At 53.2% G+C, this 12,393-nt stretch overlaps 1 protein-coding gene across 2 annotated transcripts in view; it reads left to right on the forward strand.

The window, feature by feature from the left end:
* DLG5 (discs large MAGUK scaffold protein 5) overlaps positions 1-12,393 on the forward strand; it is a 119,952-nt gene that overhangs the window by 88,245 nt on the left and 19,314 nt on the right. For both annotated transcript variants that reach the window (XM_081250558.1, XM_081250559.1), the window contains exons 10-20: positions 527-659; positions 1,122-1,249; positions 2,232-2,407; positions 2,758-2,861; positions 4,507-4,599; positions 5,978-6,997; positions 7,815-7,938; positions 8,268-8,412; positions 9,729-9,841; positions 10,495-10,584; positions 10,826-10,976. In XM_081250558.1, the coding sequence (XP_081106684.1) occupies positions 527-659; positions 1,122-1,249; positions 2,232-2,407; positions 2,758-2,861; positions 4,507-4,599; positions 5,978-6,997; positions 7,815-7,938; positions 8,268-8,412; positions 9,729-9,841; positions 10,495-10,584; positions 10,826-10,976 (2,277 nt within the window). The remainder of the gene's footprint in view (positions 1-526; positions 660-1,121; positions 1,250-2,231; positions 2,408-2,757; positions 2,862-4,506; positions 4,600-5,977; positions 6,998-7,814; positions 7,939-8,267; positions 8,413-9,728; positions 9,842-10,494; positions 10,585-10,825; positions 10,977-12,393) is intronic.

The following is a 12,393-nucleotide window of genomic DNA, read 5'->3' on the forward strand; positions in this document are numbered from 1 at the left end:
TATCATTCGTTGAAGGCCGTCCTTCCTCTACTGAACTACTTCTGCACCTTTTGTACTTTGTGGGGCCATTTCTGGGTCCTCTGTTCTGTTCCGTTGATCCATGTGTCTTCCTGGCAGTTCCACACGGTCCTGATTTCTGTAGCCGTATAATAAGTCTTGAAATCAAGTAGAGTGATTCCTCCCATTTCATTCTTCATTTTCAAAATGGGTTTAGCTGTTGTAATTCCTTTGCCTTTCTGTGTATATTTTAGAATAGTCTTGTCCCTATCTACAGAAAGTCTTGCTGGCATTTCTGTAAGAATTGCATTAAACCCCTAGATAAATTAGGGGCAATTTTCTGAGACTTAAAAAAACAAAAACAACAAAACTATGAAAACTCACTGATACCCAAGAAGCCTTGGGTTTATGAGGCAGCTGATGTGAAGTATGAGGGGGAAGGGAACGGTCCACCTCATTTCCGAGTGGACTTTGGTGGGATGCTTTGCCTCCCAGAGGGCCGTTGCCATGGCTCTCTCTTTGTTCACAGGGAACAGATGGAATCCCAGTTGGAAAAGGAGGCCCGGTTCCGGCAGCTGATGGCCCACAGCTCCCATGACTCGGCCATTGACACAGACTCCATGGAGTGGGAAACAGAAGTCGTGGAGTTTGAAAGGGAGACGGTAAACCGCCCTTGTGTCTTCTCTCCCCAGCTCTCCTCAACGTGACGGCTCTGGATGGGGGAGGGAGAGGATGGCCCTCTTGCAGGGCCCCCCAGTTTCATGGCTGCTAGTTGGGAGGTCAGCTTTTTCTCCGAGGGTGTGGATGCCTCCTTTCCCTGCACTTGTCCAAGCCCCATGCAGTAGCAGCTTGGTCTCCTGTGTTACCTGGCGGATGCTGGCAGTGCATGGAAAGCAGAGGCAAGAGCAGAGCACCAGGGTGTGTGTGTGTGTGTGTGTGTGTGTGTGTTTCCCGTGGTGGAAAGGGGATCACAGCCACTCAGAGGTTTTATCCTGGGGACCAGGTGTCCCGTCGGTGTGGAGGGACAACACTCGCATCGGAGTGAGTGTCTTAGGGGGGGTGTAAGAGCCAAATGTTTCTCATCACTGCTGTAAAGTGAGCTGTTACTGCTTTTCTTTTGCCAGGAGGATATTGACTTGAAGGCACTTGGTTTCGATATGGCAGAGGGTGTGAATGAGCCTTGTTTGCCGGGGGACTGTGGCATATTTGTCACTAAAGTCGACAAAGGAAGCATTGCTGATGGCCGCTTACGGTGAGTGTAGAGGGCTCCAGGCTCTGGAGGGAAGGTGGCAGTTTCCCTCTGACCTAATGCAGAGGACCTGGAGGGCCAGGTGGCATTTAAATGAACACATCTCAGGATCTGGGGGCCTCACAGAGGCTGTTGAGGCTTTCAGGCTTAACTGCTAACATTGTTCTTAAAGGATGCTCGGATTCTGAATCGCCTCTGAATCTGATCTTTCTCCCATCACCAGGTGCTGCCTTTTGCTTCTCTGTGTAGTAAGGGGCTCAGGTGAAGTGTGTGAGAGTCTGGAATGTGCACTGCCTGCTCATCCCATGAAATAGTGATGATAATAATTAGCACCTACATAGTGCTTGGTATTTGCTAAGTTTAAGTACTTTATATAATTCATTAATCTTTACAGTCCCATGAGGTAGGTGCTTCTATTGCCCCCATTTTACAAATGAGCACACTGAGGCCCAGAGGGACTACGTCATACCGCTAGTAAGTGGTAGAGCTAGGGTTTGAAACCAGGCTCCAACCCTTGCCAGCTTAACCACTCCACTTTCCTAGAAGGGGAAACCTTTCTCTTTTTAAAAAAAAAAAAAAACTATTTATTTATTTGTTTTTATTTTTGGCTGTGCTGCGTCTTCGTTGCTGCGCGTGGGCTTTCTCTAGTTGCCATGAGCGGGGGCTACTCTTTGTTGTGGAGCACGGGCTCTAGGCGCGCGGGCTTCAGTAGTTGTGGCACGTGGGCTCAGTAGTTGTGGCGCTCGGGCTTAGTTGCTCCGCAGCATGTGGGATCTCCCCGGACCAGGGCTCGAACCCATGTCCCCTGCATTGGCAGGCGTATTCTTAACCACCGTGCCACCAGGGAAGCCCCGAGGAAACCTTTCTGAATGTGTTTGTGGGGTACCTGCTTTCTGGTGTTCTGCTCCCCGAATAGGAGCAACAGGGGCCGGCCCCCTGGTCCCAAGGCCTCTGCTGGCAGTGACCTGGCTGTCCCCCTCCTCAGGGTCAATGACTGGCTGCTGAGAATCAATGACGTGGACCTCATCAATAAGGACAAGAAGCAGGCAATGAAAGCGCTCCTCAATGGGGAGGGAGCCATCAACATGGTCGTGCGTCGGAGGAAGTCCCTGGGCGGGAAGGTGGTCACACCGCTGCACATCAACCTGAGCGGGCATAAAGGTAGGGGCTGGGGAGGTGGGCAGGGCACCCTTTTCTCATACAGAGAGATTGCATGTGTTTTTGGGCACCCCTCATTCCCAGAACAAGGCGTTGATGTGGTTTCAGTGCAGCCCATGTGCTTCCCGCTAGGGGGCCGTCTGGCTCCTGGGTCTTGCTTGGCTCTGATTGTTTGATTCGCCAGACCAGACTTGACCGGGTCCTTGGGTGGTGTGACCTGGGCGGGGTGCTGGGATGGACAGGTCGCAGTCTGCCAACATCCTTTTTTAAAGTTTATCTCTTAAAGACAAGATGAGACAACCAGAGGGCCATGCAACCCGGGCGGGGGTTAACCGGGGACCTCTGGTTTGCAGACAGCGGCATCAGCCTGGAGAATGGAGTGTATGCTGCCGCCGTGGTGCCCGGAAGCCCGGCTGCCAAAGAGGGGTCCCTTGCCGTGGGAGACAGGATTGTGGCTGTAAGTCTCAGGGAACCCTTCCTCTGGTTCTAGACTCCCCATCTCCCAGTTCCCATCCTGAGGGCAACTACTTTTAACAACTCCTTGTGTTTTCTCCCCCAAAACGTTCAAAACTTATATCTCTTTTTAAACTTAGAGGTGATCCTAATATACTGTGCTGCTGCTAACCTTGCTTTTTGTTTTTAACAGCGTGCCTTGAGGTTCTTCCAGATTCACATCTTTAGATCTGTCTGGGTCATTTCAGTAACTGCATGTTCCTTAGTGGCCTTTGAGCCGGTCTCCTGATGGACAGTCAGGACATTTTTGCCTTTGCAATAGTGCTTCATGGCCACTGCTGTGTCCCGCCACGGGATAGAGTCCCGGGTGGGGGAATTGCTGGATCAGAGGGCATGAGCATTTAACATGTGATGTGATTTCCCTCCTTGTGCTTCAAAGAAGTCCCACCTGCTGTGTTTGGGGGAGCTCATTACTTCACATCTTTGCCAGGGTTTTTCAGATTTGGGGGCGAGCTAGAGTTTGAAAGCAATATGGCCATTACAAAAAACTCTTAAGATGTGGGGAAGTTATAAAGAAAAACAAAACCAACCAAATTAATCTACCACCCCAAGATAATCACTCTGAATATATATTTTTTAACTTTCAACTTTGAAATAATTATAGAAATCATTATAATTCAGTTATAGTGTTAAACGATATTAAAAAATAAAGTGGCAAAGATAGTACAGAAAGGTCCTACGTACCCATCATCCAGTTAACATCTAATGGTTACATCTTACGTAACTATGAAATCTGTTATCACATTTTAGGATAAAAAAAATCAAGATACAGAGCTGTCCACTACCACAAAGATCTCCCTCCTGTCACCCCTTTCTATTAACCCCCGCAGTCCTAAGCATGCCCCCTCCCCGCCATCATAAGCCCTGGCAACTAATCTGTTCTCCAGCTCTATAATTCTGTCATTTGGAGGATATTGTATAAGTAGAATCTACAGTACTTGCCCGTTTGAGATGGTCTTTTCCACTTGGCTTCGTGCTGTGAGCTCCATCACGTGGTTGGATGTGCTGATGCTGTGGTCCTTCTCGAAGCCGGGTAGGACTCCATGGTATGGGTGCACCCCAGTCTCACCGTTCACCTATTGCACATACACTTTTAAAAAGGACTGGAACGTGTCTGAGAGAGGTGCGGAGAGAGACTGAGGCGTGAGGGGCTGTAGGAGTCTTTGCGATGGTACTTCGTGTCCCGTGGGTCCAGCCTCCCACATCATGATCTCGTTTTCAGTCTCCTCGCGCCCCTGGGGGGCGGTCGTGTTTGTTTTCCTTTTTGCTCTAGAAGGAATTCTGAGCCGTGGTCCAGCATCACGCAGCAGGAAGCGGCAGGCCCGGGATGTCCCTCTGGGACCCGTGGTGTTCTGGTCCCAGTCAGTCAAAGTCACTTCCCTAGAGTGCTTTTAAGGCTGTGTATTTCATTTGCCTCAGAAGCCCCATAACTGGACTTTGAGGGCCTTAACTGGGGAGTGGCTTTCTCTCCTTTGCCAGCTCCAGACAGGGGCACCTTACAGAACAAGGCCCACTGTCCAGCATGGGTCAGCAGCTAGGCAGAACCCCTATCCTGGTGGTGGGCCTGACGGGCTCTCTGTTGGCCCTAGATCAATGGCATTGCACTGGACAACAAGTCTCTGAATGAGTGTGAATCTCTGCTGCGGAGCTGCCAGGACTCCCTGACCCTCTCCCTCCTGAAGGTAAGGGCCCCCGCCCTGCACTGGCTCTGCTCTCGCCCTCTTTGGGGCAGGCAGAACCCCAGCTCCTTGTACCCAAGCCACTTCTCCACATCACTGGGATCCTTGGAAAAAAGGTCTTGATTTATAAGTGCAAGGTATGCATGAACCCTGACTGGATCCTGGTTTAAAAACCAAAACCAAAACCAAAAACCCAGAAACAAAAAAACCTAGCTATGAAGGACATTTTGGAGATGGGGGATACATTTGGATCTGGACTGGATAATTAGATGATCTTAGGGAATTGTTACTTTTCCTGGGTATAATGATGGTATTGGGGTTATACAGGAGAATGGCCTTATTTGGGAGAAATGCATGATGCTAAAGCTGTTAGGGTGAAATGTCATAATATTTGTAACTTATTTTTGAATGTTCTGCAGTATAAATAGATATAGACAATTGGGCAAAATATTGTTGAATCTAAATGGGTTTAAGGGCGTTTATTGTACTTTTTATCAGCTTTTCTAAGAAGGTTGGGAAAAGGCTCATCTACTTCATTAAGAGAGATTTTAAAAAATTATTTTAAAATTAATAGACTTTTTGGGGAACAGATTTAGGTTTACAGAAAAGTTGAGTTAGTACAGTGAGTTCTCATATTTTCTGCCCTGTAATATTGATGAGCCAATATTAATACATTAGTATTAACTAAAGTCTGTAGTTAACGTGAGGATTCACTCCTGGGGTTGTACATTCTACGGGTTTAGACAAATGTATAATGACATGTATCCACCATTACAGTATCCTGCAGAGTAATTTCAGGGCCCTAAAGATCCTCTGGGCTTCACCTGTTCATCCCTTCCTCCCCCTCAACCCCTGGCAACCACTGATCTTTTGACTATCTCTGTAGTTTTGCCTTTTCCAGCATGTCATATAGCTGGACTCATATAGTATGTAGCCTTTTCAGATTGGCTTCTTTAACTTAGTACTATGCATTTAAGGTTCCTACATGTCTTTTCATGGCTTGATAGGTTGTTTCTTTTTATCACTGAATAATATTCCATTGTCTAGGTGTATTGTAAGATGTCTTTAATAATGAATTTTTTATATTTACATTTAATAATTTTAAAAAAATAGGCAGGACACAGTGCAGGTGATTTCAGAAAGTGCTCAAAGTCAAGGGAACTTTGTGTCTTTCCTGTGGGTTCCCAGTGGCCTGGCTCTGAGCAAGCCTCACCTGTTGGTGAGGTGTACATGCCTGCACGTCTGTCCATCTGTCCAACTTTGGGGTGTGTGTGGCCCATTCCTGACCATCGCTGTACCTCCAGGGATGATTTTCAGTGGCAGCTCCAGGTCGTGCGGTCTCACCAGCTCTCTTCCTCACTCCTCCGCAACCCCTACTCAGGTGTTCCCTCAGAGCGCCTCGTGGAGCGGCCAGAACATCTTTGAAAACATCAAGGACTCTGATAAGATGCTGAGCTTCCGAGCCCATGGCCCAGAGGTCCAGGCTCAGAATAAACGGAATTTGATGCAGCACAACAACTCCACGCAGACGGACATCTTCTACGCCGACAGGCTGGAGGACAGGAAGGAGTCGGGCCCCCCAGGAGGCAGCAGCTCCTTCCTGCACAAGCCGTTCCCTGGGGGGACCTTCCCCGTCTCCCCCCAGGCCTGTCCCAGCGCCTCCGAGCGTAGCCTGAGCCCCTTCCGCTCGGACGCCTCGGGGGAGCGTGGCTCTGGGCCGGTGGACGTGCGTAGCCGGCGGCCACTGCTGCCCTTCGAGACTGAGGTGGGCCCCTGTGGGGAGGCAGAGGCCCGCCTGGACAAGGCAGAGCCCGAGAATGCCAACAGCGGCGGGACCTGGCCCAAGGCTGTGCTCAGCTCCACAGCAGGACCCGAGAAGCTCTCCGTTTACAAGAAGCCAAAGCAAAGAAAGTCTATCTTTGACCCAAACACTTTCAAACGCCCCCAGACGCCCCCCAAAATAGACTACCTGCTCCCAGGCCCTGGGCCTGCTTACTCCCCTCTGCCCTCCAAGAGGGTGGGACCTCTGACGCCCCCAAAACCTCCCAGGAGGGGTGACTCCATTAAGTTCCAGCACAAACTGGAAACCAGTTCTGAGTCAGAGGCCACTCTAGTGGGCAGCTCCCCATCCACCAGCCCCCCGAGCGCCCTGCCCCTCGACATGGACCCCGGGGAGCCCATGCACGCCTCGCCCCCTCGCAAGGCCAGGGTCCGCATTGCTTCCAGCTACTACCCTGAAGGGGACGGGGACTCCTCCTACCTGCCGGCCAAGAAGTCCTGTGACGAGGACCTCACCTCCCAGAAGATGGACGAGCTGGGGCAGAAGCGCCGCCGGCCAAAGTCTGCTCCCAGCTTTCGGCCCAAGCTCGCTCCAGTAGTGATCTCTGCTCAGTTCCTGGAGGTAGAGAGCCCTGGAGTGGGTCAGGGTGAGGTGGAGGTGGGGCGGGCCACACAGGGGCCTGCGCCCGCCCGCACTGGCATCCCCCAGCTCAGGCTTAGCCCTGGCTCCTTTGCCTCTGCTCTCAGCACCTGCCCGGGGGAAGGGGAGGGGATGGCAGGTGAGTGCCAGCAGGAAGCAGTCTCCCTTTAGGAGATTAGAAAGTAGCCTGGGGTGTGCATGATAGCGGTAATATGACGCCAAGAGGGCAACGCTTTCTTGGGCGTGGGGTTTGATTTTCTTATTGAGCAAGAAGCTTTTGAACTTGTATTGCAATAAACCCAAGTGGCAAGGACCCACCTCAAAGGGTTTAGGGAGTCAAGATAGCACGCGTGAATCTGTTAGCCGGCAGCAGGACAAGCCGGCTTGTTTTTGTGGGTGCTGTGGTTATTTCCAGAAGGGAGAGGTTGCTGTGAGCAGGAGAACAAATCCGTGCTACTCTCAGCAGACACGGAGCTTCACACGGCTGGGCAGGTGGTGTGGAGTTGCTACATATGTGTGCCCGATGCACCCCTGTGTTCCACCCTCTCTACACACAAAAGCTGTTTATTTGAAAGAACAGATTCTTTCTGTGTGGTTTTCTCCCAAAGTATTTTTGAAGGAAGTTCTTCTCTTCCAGATGTGTAAGGCAACGTGAATGAATAAACGAGTTACGATCTCTCCCCAATGTCACGTCATGAGTCTGAGTGGGAGAAGCTAGGTCGTAAGGGACAGAAATCGCTTGCAAATGCCTGTGTGTTTCCCTGTTTCCAGCCACTGCCTCTTGCCTTTGGTTCTGCAGGAGCAGAAGAGTGTCCCAGCCAGTGGAGAGCTCTCCCCAGATCTCCAGGAGTGGTCCCCTTACTCGCCAGGGCATTCCAGCCGGCACAGCAACCCCCACTTCTACTCCAGCAGGGCGTCTGTGGGTGAGCTGGCAGGGCAGGGCCGGGGAGGAGGGTCGACGCGGGGCCGCCCAGTCCCAGGGAGAGTGGAGACTGTCATTTCAGGGAGCTGCTGTGTGTCCTCAGCCCGGTGGTCCAAAGATCTAGCCACTGCTGACCTATCTGGAGTGTTCAGTCTTCTATCAGTGACATTTTTTAGCTTTTCAGAGTGCTTTCTCCCCATAGCAGCCTGGGAAATGGGAAGCATTAAAGAGGGTTCTCCTGGCTTACAGGTGGAGCAGGGCCAGAAGCTTGCATAGATCTGGGGCTGGCTGGATGCTTTGGGGCCACTGTCTCACCCTGCCCATTTGCAGGCACTGTTCCCCGCAGTATGACCCCAAGCACCACTGTGAGCTCCGTCCTGAGGAACCCCATCTACACCGTGCGCAGCCACAGGGTCGGCCCTTGCAGCTCTCCTCCTGTCCCCAGAGAGGCTGGCCCCCAGGGTTTGCATCCCAGGTATGTGAAGCCACCTGTGCTTCCCTGTACCCCAGCCATCCAAGCCCACCCGGGCATAAAGCCACTGTGTATAGAGGGGTTCCCTTGCCTAGCTGGGAAGAGGCCAGGTAGAGCAGCACTGGGACCCCGAGGAAAGTAAACTTTAAGGTCGCTCTCTTTATTTACCAGCGTGGAGCTTGAAAAGGTATTTGTAGGATGATGGTAGAGATGGCAGCTGATACCTGAGCGCTCACATGCCAGGCACTGTCCTCAGACCTTTATAAGCATCATCTCACTTGGTCGCCGGAGCCACCCTACTATTACTGTCTCTGGTTGATAGATGAGGAACTGAGCCTTAAGAAAATGAATGGATTGGCTCAAGGTCACTCATTCATTCGATTACTTGACAGGTTTTAATAGAGCACAGACTACATGCCATGGACTGCTATAGTTCTAGAGGGCTACAGTGAAAAATTAAGTAGACAAACTTCCTCTCCTGTGGCATTTGTGTTCAAGTGGCCGGGGCGGGGTGGGGGTGGGACAGAAAAAGAGAACAGAGTGATGCCAGATGGTGCTGAATGGCCCTAAAGACCCTAAAGTGTTGACAAGCTAGGCTGTGACTTGGAAGAGGGTGGCAAGTTATATTGGGTGGTGGAGAGGGCCCCGTGCAGGGGGATGCTGCCATGACTAGAAGGCTGAGAAGAGGCCAGTTGTACACGACTTGGGGAGGAGCCTCCAGGAAGGAGGGCTGTAGGTGCTACAGCCCGGGCGTCTGAGAATGGTGCAGTGGGCTCAAGGGACAGAGTAGGGGAGCTTGGCAAAGAGACGGTGAGTCAGGAGGAAGGCCCACGTCGTAGGGCACAAACCCAGAGTTTGGGTTTTATTTTGCTGAGTACAGTGAAGACCACTGGAAGGCTCTAAGCAGGCAAGAGATGTAGTCTCACAGCTAGAAGAGGTCATCACTGGGCCTGACTGCAGGCCAGCCTGACGTGGGCAATGCGGGCTCCCTGCCCTCAGCTCTCCCGTTTCCTGGGACGGGCTCTCCTGAGGGAGGCGCAGGACTCTGCCAGGTCCTCGGTGCTGTCCTGCCCCTCCCTGCCCACCCAGGATGCAGAGCCTCTGTTCGTCCCTGCAGAAAGCGCTCTGTCGCGTGAGCCTGGTCCTGGCCCGGCGCTTGCAGGGCCCTCTGAGCGTGGCTGCGGGCAGTCGCCATCCTCGGCTGACTGGGAGCCGCTTCTGGGCCTCCCTGAGCTGGCAGAGGGCCTCAGGGAGGCCAGCCACTTGTTATCCTGACCTGGTCCTCCTCCCGAGCCCTTCACCTGTCTGCTTTTCGACAGTGTCCAGCACCAGGGCCGCCTGAGCCTGGATCTGAGCCCCAGGGCCTGCAGCGACTGCTCTGAGATGAGAGCCTCCCACGGGTGCAACTCCCTGCCCTCCAGCGCCCGCCTCGGTAACTGAGCCACTGGCGCCTTCTCGCCAGAGCAGGCACCAGCCTTTCTTCGTCTCCACCCACATCCTCGTGCCCAGACCTCCTGGCGGCCCACACACACAGCCCCTCTCCCGTCTGGGTGCTGAGGCCGGCTCCACGCTGCACCCAGAGCCCTTTCCTGTGGCCTTCCTGCAGCTTCCCACAGTGGCCGTGTAGTTGTTCTGGTGACCCCGGGCCCAGGAGCCTTGCTGCCTGACCCTGAGGTCATTCTGGGGGATGTCATGTTGCCCATCACTTACGGAAAACGCAGCCCAGAGTCGAGGCTAGCAGTTATATCTCAAAGAGACCCTGGTGGAGCTGCTTCCAGCGTTGTGGACACAAGGCCAGCAGCCGCCCCTGTCACGTGGGGTACTGTCTCTGTACGGGGCTGGAAGCGAGACTTGTGGAATGCTGTTCTGGAGCAGCCTAGCCCTGCATGGTTTATTCACACACTGGGGCTAGGCCTCTGCTTTCCCTGACTGTTCCACGTTGAGACCCCCTCGGGGATAAATGGCAGGGCCCACTTTCATTCTGTCGTAACCGTGTATGTTTCCTGACTACTAGGATGGTGGTGAGGGAATGAGGGGCGCTGTTTAACCGCAGGCCTAAAGTTTTGTCCCCTTGTGGCACCACAGGGTCTTCGAGCAACTTGCAGTTTAAGGCAGAACGCATTAAAATCCCATCAACGCCAAGATATCCGCGGTCTGTCATGGGCTCTGACAGAGGTGAGAACTTCTCAGTGCCCCCCTCCCCCTGCTGACCCCCTCTGTCCTCAGGGTGGGGTGTCTGGGCACCGCTCACAGTTCGCTCCCTTTCTCAGCCATCAGTCATGCTGGCGGGGCCGGGCCCCGGGCCTGGCGGGCGATGCAGGGGAGTGCGAGGCACGAGGCACCTGCACGCATGGCCGTGTGTCTGGGCTGCGGGAGCGGAGGTGCAGGCCCGGCCCTCACCCGTCCCTCTCGGCAGGCTCGCTGTCCCACTCGGAGTGCAGCACTCCCCCGCAGTCTCCTCTGAATGTCGAAGGCCTGTCCTCCTGTAGCCCATGCCAGACCTCAGCCGCCACATTGCCCAGGATTGCCGTCAACCCCGCGGCCCTCGGGGAGCGCAGAAAGGACAGGTGAGCGGGCACAGGGGAGGACGGCGCGCTGCTGCAGCGGGCCAGCGCTCAGCCGTGCCCTCGGCCCCGGACGTGGTGCGGTTTGGGGAGTTCCGACAGAGTTGACCTCCGGCGAGGCCACCGGCATTGGGGTCGCCTAGCATCCCCTGGTGTCTTGCTCCAGGACGTCACGAGGAAGTCCTGTGGACACGTGATGCAGGAGGAGGGGCGCACGTGGATGGCCAGTTGGAGGAGCAGGGTGAGCTCCTTCCACTGAGTGCCCACGGGAGGAGGGGGGCTCCAGCACGTGATGCTGGGGACGACCTGACAGTGACCATGACGGAGTGATGCCATTCACTGCTTCCCAGGCCCTTGTTTAAGCATGTTCCACGTAATAAGTCGTGAAATCCTTACATAACCCCGTGATCAGCGGCATCTGTCTGTGGTCACATGGTTAGTGACTGGCCTACCCTAATTAGAATCAGGACTCTTTTTTTTTTTTTTTTTTTTTTTTAACTTCTGGCTGCGCCGCGCGGCATGCGGGATCTTAGTTCCCCAACCAGGAATCAAACCCCTGCCCCCTGCAGTGGAAGAGCGGGGTCTTAACCGCTGGACCATCAGGGAAGTCCCAGGACTCATTCTTATCCTTTTCTTTTTGGCCCCAGAACACAGCTGTATCGCTTGCTCCCTCCCCCCCACCCCCCAAGCTTTTTATTGTGAGATAAAATACACATAGGAAAAGAGTATGTGAATCATACGTGTACAGCTTAGCCATTTATTAGTTCATTTTGAAATGCAGGCCGATCTCAGCTGTCAGTCCAGACATGCCTCTTCTCAGGGCTGTTCGCTCCCTGCACAAGCTCTGCACGTTCCTCATCCACCTCTGGTGTTTTTCAGAGTGGGATTTACCAGATCGTATCTATATATTTAAAGTGTTCTCTCTAGATCCTAGTGGGAGATTGGATTAAACTTGAACTTACCTTTATCTAATCACTTAGAAGGACTAGAGCTACTCTCCTCCACTTACATCCAGAAAGCTGAGGGCCCTTGTAGCTGCAAGCCACGCAAGAGATGCTGCTGGGTGGGCCCATCATTAAGAAAATCTCATTTACGATCTGAACCTGTAAGACAGCACACCTAGCAAGTGTAAACTGGAGAACAGAGTGTACCCATAACCGCCAAGGCGCCTGGGCCTCCAGGGGAGTCAGCGCAGTTCACGTGGATGTGTTCATTATGGCCTCACCTGCGTCGTGCAGACAGGAGCACAAACCGGCCCTGAGGGTGTGGGTGGGTGGGTGGGAGGTTTTACTGAACCCCCCAGCTCAGGTCACTGAGAGAACAAGACCTTCCCCCCACTGAAGGGGGCTCCTTAGAAGCAGAAGGGGCCTTATCACACGCGGTTCAGACATCCCCTTAGCTTCCTCGGCGGTGCACAGAG

The sequence above is a fragment of the Mesoplodon bidens genome (assembly GCF_964165515.1).
Source record: "Mesoplodon bidens genome assembly, chromosome: 1".
NCBI lineage: Eukaryota > Metazoa > Chordata > Mammalia > Artiodactyla > Ziphiidae > Mesoplodon > Mesoplodon bidens.